At 41.8% G+C, this 21,819-nt stretch overlaps 1 protein-coding gene across 11 annotated transcripts in view; it reads right to left on the reverse strand.

The window, feature by feature from the left end:
• LOC115164552 (fibroblast growth factor receptor 1-A) overlaps positions 1 to 21,819 on the reverse strand; it is a 43,858-nt gene that overhangs the window by 13,462 nt on the left and 8,577 nt on the right. For all 11 annotated transcript variants that reach the window (XM_029717174.1, XM_029717170.1, XM_029717166.1 and 8 more), the window contains one exon: positions 13,682 to 13,862. In XM_029717174.1, coding sequence (XP_029573034.1) covers positions 13,682 to 13,835 — 154 coding nt within the window. In that variant the 5' untranslated portion in view covers positions 13,836 to 13,862. The remainder of the gene's footprint in view (positions 1 to 13,681; positions 13,863 to 21,819) is intronic.

Genomic DNA, 21,819 nt, shown 5'->3' on the forward strand with positions numbered 1-21,819 from the left:
AAAAAAGGCATATGTCAGAGGTTTACACTTAATCTTGTGCCCAGCTATATGATAAAAGGAATCAAAAAAAGACAAGGGAGCAGCTCATTCCTCGATGTCCCTGAAAGTACCATCATCCACATTCACGCATGGTTTTTGGACTCTAAGCCCTTGTTTGCAGAGCTGAAAATCGAGCTGCAGCCTCTTACGTTCTCCACCCAATCCCTGACTATGCTCTCCATTAAATTCAATCGCACCCCAAATTAGTCAAGGGCCGATCATCAGGCTGGCAATGAGCTCCTTGGGAGAAGGTGGAATTAGATTAGAGGAATGGGGAGGCGAGCTAGACACAGAGCTAGACACCTGAGTCCCATTTTCTACGACGACATAGACGACCAGGGGGTGGGAGTAAACCAATTATGTTGACATTTAGTCCATCAAGCTAAACTTTCCTGGGAGTCTATGGGGACATTTGTCTGTTCCAGACACTGGAACAGCATTAGAGGACAATGTGGTCTAAACCTTAGCTATAGGCTGAGGACTGGCTATACAGTGAAAAAGCCATCTTTGCCTTTTCCAAGTGGTATTGTCTGGCACAAACACCTGTCACAATACATTTTCTGCATCATCCTTTGCAGTGATGGGAGAAGTGTTTTTTTTATATAGTTACATATTGCAATATTATTCAGATACGTGACTCCAAGTATCGATTTCCTATGTACGCCTAGTGTTAGAGCTAGTCGTCTGTACCTAACCTGTCAGGCTTCAAGACGGGGTCAATCAACTGAAACTGCTGTGTCACGGAAGCTCTCCACACTGCCAAAGCTGACTCACTCTCCTCTGTTCTCATCCTCCTAGATCTATCCGCTGCCTTTGACACCTTGAACCATCAAATCCTCCTCTCCACCCTCTCAGGACTGGACGTCTTAGGCTCTGCATGCTCTTGGATTGCATCCTACCTGGCAGGCCGCTCCTACCAGGTGACGTGGAGAGGATGCGTCTGCACCACGTACTCTCACTACTGGTGTCCCCCAGGGCACCACCTCAAGCTCAACAAAACTGAACTGCTCCCAGGGAAGGCCTGCCCACTCAAAGACCTCTCCGTCATGGTAGACAACTCCAGTGTCGCCCTCCCAGAGTGCAAAGAACCTTGGCGTGACCCTGGACAACACCCTGTCCTTCTCTGCAAACATCAAAGCGGTGACCCGCTCCTGCAGGTTCATGCTTGACAACATCCGTAGAGTACGACCCAACTTCACACAGGTAGCGACGCAGGTCCTAATCCATGCACTTGTTCTCTCCCGTCTGGACTACTGCAACTCACGGTTGGCTGGGCTCCACGCTTGTGCCATCAAGCCCCCCCCCCCAGCTCGGGCTCTACTGATGGCTACCTTGAGGAAAAATGTACTTTCTATGCCTGTGATGTGGTTATCCCACCTAACTATCTTTAGATTAATGCATTTACTATGTCGCTCTGGATACGAGCGTATGCTACATTTCTAAAGTGTAAATGTAGCTGCGCCAAAAGCTTGTTCTCCATCTTCTTCTTAAATAGTGAACCAACATGTTCAGCACTTTTTTGCAATGACTGAGCAAAACAAATTCTCATGCTCTCGTCTCAGAGTACCCCAGTATGAGTAATAATACCCATAAAACCTAGCGGTAACATGGAAAAGGTTACATTTGTTTTTCCACCATAAAATTAATCCTTTAGGGGATTTTATAAACACTTAAAATAAGGGCTGTGTTTCATGTAGGCTTACCCTGGCGTGACATTTTAATAACCATGTAAATCTGACTTTTTTCAATATACAGTACCACTTAAAAGTTTGGACACACCTACCTATTAAAGGGGTTTTTCTTTATTTTTACATTGTAGAATAATAGTGAAAACATTAAAACTATCAAATAACACATATGTAATCATGTAGTAACCCAAAAGTGTTAAATAAAATATATTTTATATTCTTTAAAGTAGCCACCCTTTGCCTTGGTGAAAGCTTTGCACACTAGGCATTCTCTCAACCAGCTTCACATGAAATGCTTTTCCAACAGTATTGAAGGAGTTCCCTGTTTTTCCAACAGTATTGAAGGAGTTCCCACATATGCTGAGCACTTGTTGGCTGCTTTTCCTTCACTCTGCTGTCCAACACATCCCAAACCATCTCAATTGCGTTGAGTTCTAGTGATTGTTGAGGCCAGATCATCTGATGCTGCACTCAATAACTCTACCTTTTTGGACAAATAGCCCTTACACAGCCGAGGTGTGTTGTGTCATTGTCCTGTTGAAAAACAAATAATTCTCCCACTAAGAGCAAACCAGATGGGATGGAGTATCGCTGGTGAATCCTGTGGTAGCCATGCTGGTTAAGAGTGCCTTGAATTCTAAATAAATCAATGACAGTGTCACCAGCAAAGCACCCCCCATACCATCACACCTCCAGATTTCCACTGGTCTAATGTCCATTGCTTGTGTTTCGTGGCCCAAGCAAGTCTCTTATTATTATTGGTGTCCTTTAGTAGTGGTTTCTTTGCAGCAATTTGACCATGAAGGCCTGATTCAAGCAGTCTTCTCTGAACAGTTGATGTTGAGATATGTCTGTTATTTGAACTCTGAAGCATTTATCTGGGCTGCCATTGAGGAGGTGCAGTTAACTCTAATGAACTTATCCCCTGCAGCACAGGTAACTCTGGGTCTTCCTTTCCTGTGGCGGTCCTCATGAGAGCCAGTTTCATCATAGCACTTCATGGTTTTTCAAATCAAATTTTATTTGTCACATGCGCCAAATACAACAGGTGCAGATCTTACAGTGAAATGCTTACTTACAAGCCCTTAACTAACAATGCAGTTAAGAACAAAAAGTGTAAAGTAAAAAAAACAAAAAAAAACACAAAACAACCCAGTAACAAATGAAGAGCAGCAGTAAAATAACAATAGCGAGGCTACATACAGGGGGTACCAGTACAGAGTCAATGTGCAGGGGCACCGGTTAGTCGAGGCAGTATGTCGATAGAGTTAAAGTGACTATGCATAGATAAACAGAGTAGCAGGGGTGGCAGCCATTTGGCTGGGTAGCCATTTGATTAGCTGTTCAGGTGTCTTATGGCTTGGGGGTAGAAGCTGTTAAGAAGTATTTTGGACCTAGACTTGGCGTTCCAGTACCGCTTGCCGTGCGGTAGCAGAAAGAACAGACTATGACTAGGGTGGCTGGAGTCTTTGACAATTTTTAGGGCGTTTGACACCACCTGGTATAGAGGTCCTGGATGGCAGGAAGCTTGGCCCCAGTGATGTACTGGGCTGTACACACTACCCTCTGTAGTGCCTTGTGGTCGAAGGCTGAGTAGTTGCCATACCAGGCATTAATGCAACCAGTCAGGATGCACTTGATGGTGCAGCTGCACTTAACTGCACTTGAAGAAACGTTCAAAGTTCTTAAAATGTTCCGGATTGACTGCCCATGTCAAGAAGCCTAGTGGTTAGAGTGTTGGGCCAGTAACTGAAAGGTTGCTGGATCAAATCCCCGAGCTGACAAGGTAAAACATCTGTTGTTCTGCCCCTGAACAAGGCAGTTAACCCACTGTTCCTATGCGGTCATTGTAAATAAGAATTTGTTTTTAACTGACTTGTCTAGTCAAATAAAGGTAAAATTGAAAAAAATATATACAGGAAATATTGAAATGCAAATTGTGTTGCTATATACACAGAGTGTACAAAACAAAAAAACACTTTCCATGACAGACTGACCAGGTGAAAGCCATGATCCCCCTATTGATGTCACTTGTTAAATCCACTTCAATCACTGTAGGTGAAGCAGATTAAAGAAGGATTTTTAAGCCTTGTTAAGAATGGTCCACCACACAAAGGAAATCCAGCCAACTGTGGGAAGCATTTGAGTCAATATGGGCCAGCATCCCTGTGGAACGCTTTTGACACCTTGTAGAGTCCATGCCCCAACGAAGTGAGGCTGTTCTGAGAGCAAAAGGGGGCTGTAACTCAATATTAGGAAGCTGTTCTTAATGTGTTGTACACTCAGTACATGTTTAGAGTATTCCTGTTAGGCTGAGAGGATCTCATATCAGAATATATGGAAGTAATATGGCAACAGGTTCATCTGCCTCACCTAAAGTCTATTCTCGTAGGAAGTTGCTATAGACCACAGTGCTAAAAGTTTGTATTTCGACTATGTGTGTGAAATGGTCGATAATAATATCAGAGGTATATTTTCTGGGTGACCTAAATATTGACTGGTTGTCATCAAGCTGTCCATTCAAAAATAAGCTTCAATCTGTAACTGATGCCTGCAATCTGGTTCAGGCTGTCAACATACCATAGTATTTACAAACAAAACAGGAACTAAATCATCCACGTGTATTGACCACATCTTAACTAACGCGGCAGAAATCTGCTCTAAAGCAGTATCCACACCTATCGGATGTAGTAAATCATAATAGCTATATCTAGAAAAAATACGTTCCGAAGACTGGTCCTGAAATTGTGTATAAGCGATCATACAAGAGGTTTTTCAATGATTCCTATGTCAAAGATGTGAAAAATATTTGTTGGTCTGATGTTTAATGAGGATCAACCTGATGCCACACTTGAAGTATTTATCAAACTGCTTCTTCCAGTTACTGATAGGCATGCGCCCATCAAGAAAGTGACTTAAAACAGCCAAATCCCCATGGATAGATGAATTGAAAACCTGTATGGAACAAAGATAAATGATATAAAGAATGATAGTAAAAAGCTCTGGAGTAGCTTAAATGAAATTATAGGCACAAAAAAAAAGCTAACTCAGCTTCATCCTTCATTGAGGCAGATGGCTTGTTCATAACAAAACCCTTTGATACTGCCAACCACTTTAATAACTTTTTTTGTTGACAAGATAAGCAACCTTAGGCATGACATGCAAACAACAAATGCTGAGCCTTCATATTCATGCATAACGGACCAAATAATGACAGACAAGCACTGTAGGTTACGCAAAGTTGGTGTGGAAGAGGTGAAAAAAAATTGTCTATAAATAAGGACAAGCCACCTGGTACTTTTTAAATCAAAAGTAGGCCTAATTATTGTAGTAAGCTAAATTATTTTATATTTGTAAAATTACAGACGAGTAGGCCTCGAGAAATAATTCCGTTTTCACCTCACAACTTGGCTGTCACTTTGAGAAACATGTCAGAGGCCGTCTAAGACGGCCAAGTCGTCAAAAAAACTAAACAATTTGACCCTAACCCCTAAATTCAGAGCAGAGCAATACCCAACGGACTATTATGAGTCAGGCGATAAGCTGTTTTGCAAATTCTGTCAACATACTATTGATTGGACCCGTAACAATACGTGTGATGACCACTTAAAGTGTAAAGCCCATGTTAAGAACAAGGAAATGCACCGTTTTAGCCAGAGCATGCCTCTTCAAACAACCATTACTAGTGCAAGCACATCAGCAGATTCAAGACGAGAATTTATTCAGGACTTTGTGGCTGTGTGCGCCGAGTCTGACAAGCTAAGCTACGGCCGTTTCTAGTGAAGTATTGCAAACAGGGAGGAGCGTTTCCGAAAATGAAAGCAGTGTCAGTCAAACTCACCTGCCCCGTGTGTTCGACCAACTTTTGACTGCCATTCTACAGAAGATCCGTGGGAAGAAGTTTGCAGTGGTTGCTGACAAGACAACAGATGCAAGGGATTGCAGCGTTCTAAACATCGTCATTGGTGAGTTAGTCTATTAATATACCGTTGTAATAGCCTACATTTACATTCTGCAATGTGAATTGTCCGCATGCAAATTGTGATATTCCAAACGACGAGCTATTGTGGTGAAATATAGTGATGCATAATGTCAGCAGCTGTCTGCCTCTCCATCTAGCTAACTATCGCTGTATCTATATTCTGTTTACACTTGGAATTTAAATAAGACTTATTTTGGTTGAAACATAATTAAAGTTTTTCCTTGTCTTTCATTGCAGGTGTTGAAAACCAGTACATTCTGGTCGATGTCATTTTCATGGACAGATGTAACTACTCAACGTTTTCCCAAGCTGTACTAGCCTCCCTCCACAGCAACCATCTGAATGATGCTTGGGCAGTGGTCACAGATAATGCCTCCTACTGCCTGAAGGCATACAAGGAGGTTCTGAAAGGAGTGATGCCCAACAGTGTCCATGTAACCTGTCTCTGCCATGTCATCAATCTGGTGGGTGAGACCTGGCAGCACTACAAATACTTCTCTGAAATTGCATTACTTGTGACATGGATGATATCTGTCTCCTTCAAGAAGCCTTGAAGGAGACAGATGGGTGAGACAGATGGGTGAGAAGATGGGTGAGAAGATGGGTGAGAAGATGGGTGAGAAGATGGGTGAGAAGATGGGTGAGAAGATGGGTGAGCTTCCTCATTATGAAGGAGTTTGTGCAGGACAAGGCTCCTCCTGAAGCAGTGAGCTCCAGATGGAATAGCTGTTTTGAGGCAGTGAAGTAACATGCAGAGCATGTTCATCTGTACAGAGTTTTTGTTGGCAGAAAAGTCATCCCAGGCAGTCACAAATATCCTCAGCCAGCTGGAAACAGAGGAGAAGGTGTAGGCCCTCACTGTTAAGCTAACCTTGATCTCGGAGAGCTGCTCCAAACTGATGACAGCTCTGTCAATCCTGGAAGGAACCCACCGTCCCACAGCAGTGTCTGCATACAATGTCATGGAGGATCTGGGCTCTTACCTAGTGAATGGAACGGCAAAAACATGTGGGTATGGTGCCAAGGCAGATGAGCTATTGAGAAAGATGGGGATTGGAGAGAGGAGGGAGGTGCTTGATCATCTCCATGATGCATTCCACTTGGCCTTCAAAGTTCTCAAAGCACTGGGACACACATCCAGCCAGAGAGGTCTACAGGTTGGCTAGGGTATTCAAGCCTAGGCAGGCCCCAGCCATGGAAAAGCAGATTGAAGACTACACACAACTGAAACCCATGGCAAGCCCATCAACAGAGCTCAGTGAAGAATGGATTGCCTATCAGCACTGTGTGTCCAGGGAGCCCTCACCTGCTTTGGAGCTTGCCGATTACTGGAGGGGCCTGAGTGCGAGATTCCCAAGAGTTGCAGAAGTGGCAGTGCCCTACATCTACTTCCCAGTCAGCTCAGTCGACTGTGAGGAGTTTCAGCAAATACAAGACTCGACTCACAGACAAGCAAGAGGCACTCACCGAGCTCAACACAAAGAGGCTGACAATCATGTACTTCAATGGAGATGTCTGTGATAGATGGAAAACGTACAATGGACAGACATAGGAGCTCATAAGGTAGTTCCATAGGTTTTGCCTATTGTTGCATTATCGCATGACTCTTTTTTCCATTTATAACGAAACACTTGTGAAGCACTTTATTTTACAAAAACCAATGAATGCAACGTTTTGTTTTTACATAAGTATAACTCTAGGTTTTGCCTATTGCTTGCTGCAATGTTGCCTAGACTCTTGCATTACTTTTTTTCCCATTTATAATGAAACACTTAGAACTCTATTGACGCACTTGCCTTAATAAAAAAATTGTGCAATGTTGTGTTGCATCATTACAAATTAAATTGTTGACGTTTTATTCATTCACATTTTTAGACACGCTTTCTGATTAAATGTCCGTAAATCGTAAAACACAGAAATTAAAAAAGGGAAAAAAAGGAATTTTGAAAAAAATAACACGCATTTCATAGGGCCCTAGTTATGGCAAGCCTAAATACGTTCAGCAGTGAAAATGTGCTTAACAAGTCACATAATAAAGTTGAACACACACTGTGTGCAATAGTGTGTAGCATGATTTTTCAATGACTACCTCAGCTCTGTACCCCACACACACACAATTATCTGTAAGGTCCCTCAGTTGAGCAGTGAAGTTCAAACAAAGATTTAGCCACAAGACCAAGGTTTTCCAATGCCTGGCAAAGAAGAGCACCGATTGGTTAAAAAAAAAAAAAAAATCACTACCAAGATACAGGCGTCCTTCCTAACTCAGTTGCCGGAGAGGAAGGAAACTCCTCAGAGATTTCACAATGCCAATGGTGACTTTTAAAACAGTTAAAGAATGTAATGGGTGTGATAGGAGAAGACTGAGGATGGATAAACATTGAAGTTACTCCACAATACTAACCTAATTGAAAAGAAGGAAGCCTATACAGAACAAACATTATCTAAGCATGCATCCTGTTTGCAACAAGTAATACTGCAAAAAATGTGGCAAAGCAATCAACTTTTTGTCTTGAATACAAAGTGTTATATTTGGGGCAAATCTAATACAACACATTACTAAGTACCACTCTCCATATTTTCAAGCGTGGCTGAATCATGTTATGGGTATGCTTGTAATTGTTAGGGACTGGGGAGTTTCAGGATAAAATAAGAAACAGAACAGAGCTAAGCACAGGCAGAACCCTTGAGGAAAACCTGGTTGTCTGATTTCCAACAGACACTGGGAGATGAATTCACATTTCAGTAGAACAATCATCTAAAACACAAGGCCAAATCTACACTGGAGCTGCTTACTAAATAGATAGTGAATGTTCCTGAGCGGCCGAGTTACAGTTTTAACTTAAATCTACTTAAATCTATGGCAAGACCTGAAAATGGTTGTCTAGCAGTGATCAACAACCAATTTGACAGAGCTTGAAGAATTTAGAAAAGAATAATGGACAAATATTGTACAATTCAGGTGAGCAAAGCTCTTAGAAACTTACCCAGAAAGACTCACAGCTGTAAACTCTGCCAAAAGGTTATTCTAACATCTATTGACTCGGGTGTAAATTAGATATCAGTATTTCACTTTCAATAAATAAGCAAACATTTCTAAAAACATGTTTTCACTTCAGCATTATGGGTTATTGTGTGTAGATGGGTGAGGGAAAAAAATATTTAATCCATTTTGAATTCAGGCTGTAACAACAAAATGTGGAATAAGTCAAGGGGTATGAATACTTTCTGAAGGCACTGTAGGTATACACGGAGAGCAAATGTCAGTGGTATGGATGTCAATATCTCATTGCTCAAAGTTGAGAGATTGACTGCATCACTATTGGTCTTTGTGCAAGGTGTTGATGGGTTAAAAGGTACCAAACTGTCTGTTCAAGCAATTGGCATCTTCCCAGGTCCAGAACAGAGGCAGAGGCAGAACAAAGAAACTCAGTACTTTGAAGTACCTTTGGCAGCGATTAAAGCCTCAAGTCTTCTTGGGTATGATACAAGCTTGGCACACCTGCATTTGGGGAGTTTCTCCCATTCTTCTCTGCACATCCTCTCAAGCCCTGTCAGGTTGGAAGGGGAGTGTTGCTGCATAACTATTTTTAAGTCTCTCCAGAGATGTTCGATCGAGTTCAAGTCCAGGCTCTTGCTGGCTCACTCATGGACATTGAGACTTGTCCCGAAGCCACTCCTGCATGGGTCTTGGCTGTGTGCTTAGGGTCGTTGTCCTGTTGGAAGGTGAACCTTCACTCCCAGTCTGAGGCCCTGAGCACTCTGAAGCAGATTTTCATCAAGGATCTCTGTATAGATCATCTTTCCCTCGATCCTGACTAGTCTCCCAGTCTCTGCCGCTTAAAAACATCCCCACAGCATGCTGCCACCACTATGCTTTTTTCCAGACGTGACGCTTGGCATTCAGGCCAAAGAGTTCAATCTTGGTTTCATCAGACCAGAGAATCTTGTTTCTCATGGTATGAGTCCTTTAGGTGCCTTTTGGCAAACTGCGAGTGGGCTGTCATGTGCCTTTTACTGAGGGGTTCCGTCTGGCCACTACCACAAAGGCCTGATTGGTGGAGTGCTGCAGAGATGGTTGTCCTTCTGGAAGGTTCTCCCATCTCCACAGAGGAACTCTAGAGCTCTGCCAGAGTGACCATAAGGTTCTCGGTCACGTCCCTGATCAAGGCCCTTCTCCCCTGATTGCTCAGTTTGGCCAGGCGATGGATCTTAACTTCTTCCATTTAAGAATGATGGAGGCCACTGTGTTCTTGGGGACCTTCAATGCTGCAGAAATATTTTGGTACCTTTCCCAAGATCTGTGCCTAGATACAATCCTGTCTCGGGTCTCTACAGACAATTCCTTCGACCTCATGGCTTGGGTTTTGCTCTGAAATGCACTGTCAACTGTGGGACCTTATATAGACAGGTGTGCCTTTCCAAATCATGTCCAATCAATTGAATGTACCACAGGTGTACTCCAATCACGTTGAAGAAACATCAAGGATGATCAATGGAAACAGGATGCAGCTGAGGTATAATAGCAAAGGGTCTGAATACTTACGTAAATAAGGTATCTGTTTTTATTCGTAATAAATGTACAAACATTTCTAAAAACCTGTTTTCACTTTGTCATGGGGTATTGTGTGTAGATTGATGAGGGAAAAATGATATTTAAATACATTTTAGAATATGGCTGTAACGTAACAAAATGTGGAAAAAGGGGTCTGAATATTTTCTGAATGCACTGTACAATGTAGCATATACTAGGCTCTTCCTCCAACCAGGGACCACACCCATACTGTCTACCATACCCGCAGGACAACATTAGCAATCCTGATCACGGTAAGCACTCCATCTCAACAAAGGCTCTAAACAATAAGGGGGAGAGGGAGTACGAGAGTGAGAGAGCAAGAGCAAGAGCGTGTACACAAGAGAGGAGAGAGAGCAAGTGGGGGCCTGCAGCAGCAGGATCTTGTGCCAGTTGCCATGGTGACCCCAGTTGAGCCTAGTAAAGGTATTTCCTGGATCACATGTCTGACATGCCCTTAATCCCAGCAGTAAAAAGGGGCCAGAGGGTAGGATCAACTTTCTCCTCAAAAACCAAAAGGGGGGAACGGGAAGAAGCAGCAGCATTTAGGGATGGGCCACAACTATCTAATTGAGACAGGCTAAAACATAAGGGGTCCACCACACTCTATGTGGGGCCATGATCTTGCTTAGACTTTAGGAGGGAAAAAGACCTATCAAGCTGATAAGGCTATGTCAACATTCCAGCTATCAATCTAGCTGCAGACGGCTCTTAAATAGCCCATTGACTTGTTGCGGAGCAAAGTCAATACAGTCTTATGATTACAATTGGGATCACAAACAGCAACAAGTTGCAGCATTGTCTGCTCCTCAATAGTGAGGCCATACTTTGCATACCCTTATTTTTTATTTTCTTCCAAAATGGGAGAATCAAGTGGGAAGCATTGAGTCAATGTCTAATTGAGGCCAACGTCTAGTTTATGTATTTAGAAATCAAGAGTCATCTAAAATATATACCCTGTGTCACAGTGGGACCTAAATTAAAATTGTTTACAGTCATTCCATCATTATTTCCATTCATTAAGAGATGTGTGTAACTAAAAATACAGGTGAATAGACAGTCAGTCAAACCAAAGTAGTAAGCTTTCCATGAGGAAGTTGTGGCTCAGTTAATCCTTCTACTTCCATGGTTGGATTAAGATGGATTAGGGACCATATTTCCAGAAAGAAACCCAGCTGGAATAGTCCTGCTGGCATGCTTTCTTCCAACCATTTGGAAAAATTGATTGACAACCCTGAAAATCAACTTAATTACACAAAATCATGAAAGGAATTTTGTCCGAGAAGTATGCATGCAACACAGGGGTTGTACCAACAAAAAAAAAATAGAGTCTATGAGCACAGGACTGCCTCCAAAAACTGAACACATTGGCTCCAGTCTATAGAACCTGCGCTGGCTTCCAGATAGGAAGCAATATGCCGCGTGAATGACTGTTGGGATTTCCTGCTCTCGCCGAAGTGATGGTTGAGTGCAGCACAGAGATCCCAGTGAAAGCAGGGAGATGGCGTAAGCAGAAAGACCACTCTCTTGGTGGCCAGTTTCCCCCCACTGATATGACCGACAGAGTGAGTGAAGGGTTGATCGTGACAACAGACAGGAATTGCATGAAGTGATAGAACACAGGGTCTATTAGCAAACCCAAAAGTTTACATGGAAGGGATAACCTTTGGAAAAACTTTCAGTAATGGCCAACATTTCCATCTAAACCCCTCTCTCTGTATAGTGCCTCTAAACCCCTCTATGTCTGAGGAGAGTCCGAATTAGGGTGTCCATGGCAGCTCTGGGTTTTGAGTCCTCTACTGAAGTGCCAGTGTCTTTTCTGCTTTGACTGACACAGGCCTCAGTACAGGAAACAGATCTCACAGTTCAAGGAATCCACCGGGAAACAGTTTTCCCATGTGGCCCCACCATTCAATGACTTGTCTCCTTTAGAGACTTATCTCCTTTTGAGGAGGGCCTTTTCAACCCAATCCTCCAAGAGAAACAAGCCACAAACGAATACTCAAGAGTAAGCTAAAATGACACTTTTTTTTTAAAGGAACTAAGCGACATGCATAAAAACATGACAATTTCCACGTAATAAGCAATTTTGTTTTCCACCCATGACAAAAAGAATGTGACAAAAAGATTCTGCCGTGATTGTTTGTGAACAGCTGAAGCGATTAGTCACCCAGCGGGGAAGCATGAGGAAAGTGATGCACTCCCAAGTAGTGTGGAGAGGGGGGCTGGAAGAAAAGCAGAGGGGGCCCTAAATAATACCTGGCCATTTGGTGATTGAAAACTGGGTGGAGAGAATGCATCAAGCTCCCCACTCCACCGGCAATATATCCCCCAGTCTCTCTCATTCTAGCTGTAAGAATAAACACTGTTTTCTCAGAAACCCTCTCTTTGGTTTAGGAAGGGCTCCAAGAGGACTCATGGGTGTTTTTCTTTTTTTTAACAGCTAATTTATAGTTTCCTGGTAGTTTACTCTTCCATCTGACAAAAAAAACACATTTTCATTACAAAAGAGAAGGAAAGGAGTAGGGACTGCTAGCTAGGTAGTGAAGCTGCCTGGGCCTGAGGCTACAGATGGGAGGCATTTACTCCCTCCACTCTCTGTATTGGGATAAACACAGCCCTGCCTAGTTTATTTTGAAGGCTTACAGCCCAAGATACCCTCGTTCATAATTACTTTAATTATAATGCTGGGCTTTATTATTTTCCTTTTGCAGCACTCTACTTCCGACTGCTGAGTGTAAGCATCCAGAACTATACACCCACAAATCCAGGCCATTACACTATTGGAATTTATCCAAAATACACATTTTTCAGGATTCTGTTTCAGTGACCCTTTTCCTTTTTTTTCAGCCGAGCTTGTGCAACCATTAGGTTGCCTTTTCGTAGGCAACCTATAAACATAGCTATTTCAGTGCTACAACAATATAACATAGTAGATACTGAGAGCCATGTCAAACTAGATCCAGTTAGGCTCATTACATCTACATCATACAGGGAATTGGGTGGGGGCTGCACTGAGACTACAAAGAAACTTAAAACATTGGAAGTCTCTAGATTATAGTACAACTATAGAGACCAGAGGAATAAAAGCATTACAGGTAAGATGGAGTGCTTGTAAAATAAAATTACAAAATGTAGACCATCGTTTATGTTGGTAACTACATCTTCTCTAAATCCAGCTACTGAAGTACATTAATAACAAAAAAGGGCAGCATATGACCCATTTCAAAAGGGTCTGGGATAAGAGCCAGTCAAATATATTGTGGTTCATTTTGACCACAAAAACATGATCAGGAGAAATGTGACAAGTAGACATATAATTTAGGTGATGGACTGGCGCCATATTTTTAAAAAATCCTAAAAAACATTTTTTTAAAGGGCCAGGGAGGGGAGCCTTACCTTCATCTGGGATGGCAGGCCGGGCCTGGGAGGGTAAAATCTGGGCAAGAAAGGCCAGAACCACCAGCATACTCTGCACCGCCAACATCCTGTGGGGTGCGCTACAGCTGTTGACTACTCTGTGACTGGAACTCCATCCGGACCTCTGGGACATCAGCACTGAGCCATTTACTGTGCCAAACTGGAGGAACAAAAACAACAAGGTGAAACTGTGCTCACGTGACATGTGAAACACAAAATGCAAAGTTATGATTTGAGAGCCTTGCATGAAAACCCACGAGACCTAAACTGAGAGTTGGGCTTACCCCGCATGCTTCCCAGCCGAAACAGACTGCGCATATGAAGATGAAATTGTGACACTTTTTTTGTTTGTGTTTTTCCCCCCGGCTGTTTGAACAAAAAAAATTATTGATGCAAGCCAAAGTTCGGAAGCTGTAGTCTACGCCCCTTCGTTGGTGATTGGGCAACAGTAGGAATTCTTCAATGAAGTGTTTGTTTTTATTCAGTGACAGACTAGTTTTCATGCAAATATTTTCACTTGAGAAATACTGCACCAAAACGTCTTAGATGTAAAATTGCTTGACTAAGACCTCCTCGGCAAAAACATCAAAATTAATGACAGATTTCTTGATTTATCTTAGATTGATTCTGATTGAGGTAGAGTTACTGTATGTTGAGTACAGCATCTCAAGAGGGATAAACAGTAATATTGCCAATTTTTTCTAATTTTTCAAGCAAAGGTATTTTAAGGGAGTATGCAAAAACAGACGTTCACATCACCTAGTCGAGTTCTGCTAGGAGCAAACTGAACCTGTATGCAGATGCCTTTAGCATGCTGAGGAAGAGTAGATGCTGAGCTTTGCTAAAAACTGAAACACAGCTTGATTTCTCTCACAATGACTGTTGCATTTAATGCAAAACTGTTGCATTTAATGTTCATGTAAAACAAACACCTAGAAAGACTAACGCTACACCAGAAAATTATACTGAACGAAAATATAAAAACAACATGCAACAACTTCAAATATTTTACTGAGTTTCGGTTCATATAAGGAAATCAGTCAATGGAAAAGAATTAGGCCCTAATCTATGGTTTTCACATGACTGGGAATACAGATAAGCATCTGTTGATCACAGATGGCCATTTTCTTTTAAGGTCTCACAATGGGCCTCAGGATCGTCACATATTTCTGTGCATTCAAATTGCCATAGATAAAATGCAATTCTGTTGCTTGTCCGTAGCTTATGCCTGCCTATATCATAACCCCAATGCCACCATGGGGCACTCCATTCACAACGTTGACATTAGCAAACCGCTCACCCACACGACGCCATACGGTTGTGAGGCCGGTTGGACGTAGTACCAAATTCTCTAAAACGACGGAGGCGGCATATGGCAGAGAAATTAACATTTCATTCTCTGGCAACAGCTCTGTTGGACATTCCTGTTGTCAGGATACCAATTGCACACCACCTCAAAACTTGACACCTTTGGCATTGTGTTGTGACAAAACTGCACATTTTAGAGAGTGGACTTTTATTGTTCACAGCACAAGGGGCACCTGTGTAATGATTAGGGATGCACAAAATATCGGTGAACATATTGGAATCGGACAATATTAGCTAAAAATTCCAACATCGTATCGGCCTGTTGTCTAGTGCAAACCCGATGTCAAAGCTGACGTACCTACGTTATATAGGTATGCACATGACGTAATGACCACGTAAAATTTTGCCCTGCACGTGCAACACAGCATTCCTAACCTAGCCCACGTCTGCATTGTGCATCGAGTCGTCAACAAGTCGAGCAGTCATTTGAAAGAGTAAGAACATTTCAGAGGCAACTCAAAAGGCGAAATCCATTAACGCCAAGATAATGGAATTCATGCCCTTGACAATCAACCGTTCTCTGTCGTGGGGGATGTTGGCTTTCACGACTGGTCGAGCACCGGTACACACTATCAAGTGCGCCCTTTTTCAGATGTTGCCCTACCGAAGTCAGAGTGATATCGTCACTGCATACTATGGAACACCGTTTGGGTCTTCGCGTGTAAAAAAAAACGCGTTAAATAAGCTTTTACATTTGACACGTCAAATAACACAGTTATATTATAGAATGTGTGTTCTGAATTTGCACGTGCAAGCCAAGTGCCACCACTACTATCAGTAGCACTGTCAAAGCTGTACAAAAAAGTCAGCAAACGTCGGCCACGAACGATGTGTTTACAATACCGCGTTGGTAGAAAACATTATTTGTTCAACCGCAACTTCTGGGGTAGCTAGCTAGCTTTAGCTTGATACCTAGCTAGCACTAATACAACCAGCCTGAAAACAACAACCAGTAGAAACTGCAGTCATTTTCAATATTCTTAACGATTTAGGAATCCTTGTGAGTAAGTATTAGCTAGGTAGCCACTTGTTCGCCTATTGAAATTGAATTTCAGTTCATGAAAATAAATAGCTAGCCAGCTACTTAACCCTGTTGCCCAAAACTAACGTTATAAGCAGCCAGCTAGCTTCATGTGGCTAGAGAGGCTCGACCGGACCGAAGCTAGCCACAATAAGGATTAGGCACAATAGTGAAATTTGCAGATTTCCTTCAACATAAAAGTACCTGTTTGAAAGTGATGCAGAAGGTTACAATTGGTGGAATCATGCCATATTTAGACTAGATAATGTTAAACAAGGTTGGAATGTGAAGCAATGAAATGGGTTATCAGTCTACTCCAGTGGTCGCCAACCGGTCGATCAAGATCGACCTTCAAGGCATTCCTAGTCGATCACTAAATATTTCTGTAGAAAAGCCAACGAACGATAAAGACCTGCACTCCTTTTTTTAAATTGTTTTGAGCTGTTGCCGGTAGGTTACAGCTGTTATCATAGCTCGAGTTTTGAAATATAATATGGTCTGATTAACAATATTGGCAGGCCAATCATATATCTAATATGCTGTGATAATGTATTAGGCCTACTGCCCAAACCTCATTCCTACAAAACTGTTTGTGTGAGGTTATTGTAAAAAAAATTCTCAGCAGTAGATCTGTTTGCTTTTTGATTGCAAAAGTTATCTTGACTCAGAAAAGGTTGGTGACCACTGGTCTACTCGGTGACATCCACAGAACACAACTGTGAAGAGTTTACGCAAATATTAGCATTGTAGCTCTTATTGCAGGATTGTGACTGTGTGAAACCACCTCAGTCAGCCTGTTGTGTGTATTGACATTAATATTGCACTGTACAGCTTTACCTAAGGATTGGGGATCAATTAAAAATGGGGTATCAGTCTACTCAATACCCAAGATATTTTTTCCCAACGTCCTCCTCAGAGTTAAACTCCAAAACATCCACGCAGTATTGTTTTTCCTTGGGAATAGTGTTCAATACACATAGATTGACAATAAATGTGGCTCAATTCACAGTTGTTTCAGAGTCCCGCAATAAGAGCTACGACGCTAATGCTCTCTAGGTGTCACTGAGTAGACTGATAGCCCATGTCATTGATCCACAATCCATAGGTAAGGCTGTAGAGTGAAATAAGTATGCCCTCAATGCAATTCTAAAGTATAATACATCCAGTGTGATTTCAACAGATTGTCAAATTAACAAAATTGTCTTTCGTTGATTTTATATAACATTCCAACCTCGTTTAGCATGATCTATTCAATTATGGCATAATTATAGTATTTGTATTCATTTGCATCACTGTCAATGACATACTTTTATTTTGAAGGCTAACTGCAAAGTCCACTATCGTGGTTAGCCTCACATAGATGGGTCCGACCACCATTAAATCAAAGGGTTATTTTAGATGACACCTAGCTATAAAAGTTAGCTATCTAACTATAGCTACTGAAACATTTGTCGTTTTGCTATGTTCGGGGGAAGAACATTGTTTGCATCCATGAGCTAGCTAGCTCGTTTTTTTATGACCAGCACTGTAGGTGCGCGAGACAACTTTACTAGCATCATTGCATACGTATCGATGAATCGTTGTGACATATGAAATACGAGTCATAGCGTCATCAATGTGTAACACCTACGTAAAAAAATATATGAACGCGTTAAATTGTTACGTGCAGTCATATTCAGGTCCTGATTGGTCAACAAGCTTATTTGACACGTCAAATAGTGTTATTTGACGTGTATCTTTTTTGACACGGCAAAGACCCAAACGGCGTTCCATAGAAATCCTGGTTGAGAATGAAACAACTGAACAAAACAGCACAGCAAGTAAGTGAAAGAAATAGGTTTTGATTATGTTTTTCTGGTAATGGGGACATACGTAAATGCCAACAAAATAACTTTTTGGTCAGTGTGGTGTGTGTGTGTGTGTGTGTGTGTGTGTAACCTTTATTTAACTAGGCAAGTCAGTTAAGAACAAATTCTTATTTACAATGATGGCCTACCCTGGTCGACGCTGGGCCAATTGTGCGCCACCCTATGGGACTCCCAATCACAGTCGGATGTGATACAGCCTGGATTCGAACCAGGGACTGTAGTGACACCTCTTGCCCTGAGATGCAGTGCCTTAGACCGCTGCGTTCATGTGTGTGCATTAACTATTTAACTGTACTAGAATGCTTAAAAAGGCCACTAACATTTTAAATATCGGTATAGATTTTTTGAGCAAGGAAAATATCGGAATCGGACAAAAATGTAATCTCAGTGCTTAACTAGTACAGATCATGGTGTTTAATCAGCTTCTTGATATGCCCCACCTCTCAGGTGGATGGATTATCTTGGCAAAGGAGAAAAGCTCACTTATTGGGATGTAAACATATTTGTGCACAAAATGAGAGAAATAAGCTTTTTGTGTGCATGAAATATTTCTGGGATCTTTCACTTCAGCCCCTGAAACATGGGACAAACACTTTACATGTTGCGTTTATATTTTTGTTCAGTGTAACAAGTACAGCAGATTTTCCATTGTTGTTTGATAAAAAAAAGTCGGTTTTTGAATTTCAAGGTTGGTGTTGGCATTTTTTGCATGTGCAGATACATGCTTTGTATTTTCTTATCACACAGGGAGTATCAGATTGTTTTGGAATACCTGAACAAACAAGTGAAATTATATTACCTAGTTCTAAAGAGAGTTGTTTAAGTATTTATATGCAAGAGTAGCTAAAACACCTTTCTTTACAAGCAGTAACTTTAAATAAGCTTGTTCTAAAAAAGGCAACAATGTGAGTGCTACAAAGTCATCTTTGTTGCCATGATACAACAAGGAGGAAACAATTAAGAAGAATAAAGAGAGGATACAAAAAAAGACAAGAGATAACTGGGCAGGCAGAGCTCGTCACACAGACTTGCTCCCCCATGGCTGTTGATGGCAAATTGAAGCTGGGACCGTGTGTTGTACGTGGGCACACTGCTGTGGCTGACCCTCACATGCACATCTGCTCGCCCCTACACCCTGCAGCATCTGGCCAAAGAGATTAACGCTTGCCCCTCACCCCCATAATCCCCAGAGGCATTTGTTAAGGACCCAAAAACTCAGGGGTGCTACGTGACACCCCTGAAGAGAGGCAGCCAAGCCATAATTATTATTTATTACACTCGCAGATCTATCACCCAACAGTTGGTTTTTGCCCCAACCCCAAAGCAATCTCCAACCACAATTTGTTCTCATCCCTGTCAAGTTGTTGTAGGGTGCTGGATTCTGAGAACATGCCTAATCGAAAACAATGAAGTCTACATACATTTTGTCTAAAGTATCAAGCATTAGCATCTTTGGAATTAAAATCAGCAATATACATGAGATAGGATGCATATATGAACATAGTTCACTGATGTAAAAGCATGTAGGAGTAATCCAAAATCTATCTATGGGAAACGTCCAGGGGAGGTCAGGTAATCCATATGAGTTAACAGATTGGCTGTCTAACAGGCAATAATGATGGGTAAAGTCTGAATGGTCTTCATGAGCGTTCTCCACTTAAACATGTTCCCTGTACTGTCGTCAAAATAAATTCAATTTCACTTTCCAAGAATGGCCTAGTGTTCCGGCACAGACCCGTAAGCAGTGAGTCAGTGCCTGGTCAGGCTCCAAGAATCCACTTCAGCTGCCAAACAGAAGGAAGTCCGCACAGCACACGGCCAACCACGTTCCCTGAGCGCTCATCACTACACAACCATTTAGACAACGCTCCATGATGAGGGAACCAATGATGTCGGCAGAGTGTGAAATATCACGCAACTCCCATTTCCAAGTTTGTCAAGTGCAACCTGCACTTTTACTGTAGGCCTATGCTAAAAACATACCGCACAAAACACACTAATGGTTAAATGAATGTTTCCTGAATATTATATGTGAAAAACCTATTCCCAAAAAGGGATTATTGACATGAATAAAACACTGTTAATCTTGTGGTCCACTAGACTCTTCAGGTACATTTTGAGAAAAGCACACAAAATAAACAAGACGTTCAGTTAATTTATTCTCACCATCTCCTACAACTACGGAGAACACTAGATACTGACATATGCATTACGCATCTGCAGCACCGCTTGACTCATGTAAAATACTTTCATCTCAGATGTTGTGCAACATTAGGGTTTGGAAATAAATGCAGTCACAATAGATGTGGTCTCTGGCAGTTGACACTAGCATTGTTATATGTGTTCTTGAAATGAGGCCGTAAGGCTGCTAGAATACAATTACGCTAAAAGTAAGTAGACACTCATCCAAGTAAACAAAAACATTATCTCTCAAACAATAGCTGTGGGGTCCCTGCTTATAGTGTCACATAGCCTACTGAACATCCAATCACACTGAATCCACAGTCACATTTGAGACGGAGATGAGATGCTAGATCAATGTGTAATGCAGGTCACACAAGAATTGTGAGTTTTAATAGACAGAGAAATCTGAAAATGTTAAATGTTTTAGCAATCAGAACGCGAAGAGATCTGCCTTCAAAGTGTGACTAAGTCGCTTCGGATAAAAGGGCCTGCTAAATGGAATATTATTATAATAAAGTTGAATTTAAACATGTAGAGAGACAGGGTATAAGCCCAAGCATGGCCCCGTAATTACTGTATCCATCCATGCATAAAATTCCTTAGCTCTGTTAGATTCTGTAGTCCAACCCCACTCATTTCTCCCCTCCCAGAGCCAGTCTACAGAGCAGAGACACCAAGCTTCTCACCATGGGAGTTAATTTAGGGGACTTACTCAGTTTGCCCATTCCACCCAGTTAAGTTGCTTTTCACAAGGCGGTAGCAGTCAGATGTGTTTAGTCTGCTTTTCACCATTAAGTATGCCATTGCCCCGACTGTTGATCTGGCTGTTAGAACTACAAGACAGATTTTATTGCTATATAAAACTCTCATAAGAATGTTTCAGATGAACAACATGTTCCAGCATATAAATACTTAGGCACATGGATTGATATGGATATAACGTTAAAAAAAATTATAAAACATGAGCTGGTTAAGAAGCTAAGATTTAAAGTTCTGTTTCTGTAGAAATAGCTCGTACCTTTCTCTAAGCAGTAGGAAGCAGATAATTCAGTCAATCTTTTCATCTGTTCTTTATTATGGTGATATTATTTATCAAAGTGCAGCTGCTACTACTCAAACCACTGGACACCAGCTACCTAAGTGCCATTCGCTTCGTCACAGGTGACAGTTTCGATACACGTCACTGCATCAAAAGGTTGGCTAGACTAAGATAAAAGACCCACAGATCTATACATTAATCCCTATTTGTTTAAAAATTCCATCTTATCTAACTAGGTAAATCTGCACTCTTTGCCTTGATGACCGATTTACACACTTGCATTCTCTCAACCAACTTCACATGGAATGCTTTTCCAACAGTCTTAACGGAATTCCGATATATGCTGAGCACTTGTTGGCTGCTTTTCCTTCCCAAATCATCCCAAATCATCTCAATTGGGGTGAGGTCGGGTGATTGTGGAGGCCAGGTCATCTGATGCAGCACTCCATCACTCTCCTTATTGGTCAAATAGCCCTTACACAGCCTGTAGGTGTGTTGGGTCATTGTCCTGTTGAAAAACAAATGATAGTGGGAGTAAGGGAAACCAGATGGGATGGCATATCGCTGCAGAATGCTGTGGTAGCCACGCTGGTTAAGTGTGCCTTGAAATCGAAATAAATCACCGACAGTGTCACCA

This window comes from Salmo trutta, chromosome 27 (genome assembly GCF_901001165.1).
Source record: "Salmo trutta chromosome 27, fSalTru1.1, whole genome shotgun sequence".
Taxonomy (NCBI): Eukaryota; Metazoa; Chordata; class Actinopteri; order Salmoniformes; family Salmonidae; genus Salmo; species Salmo trutta.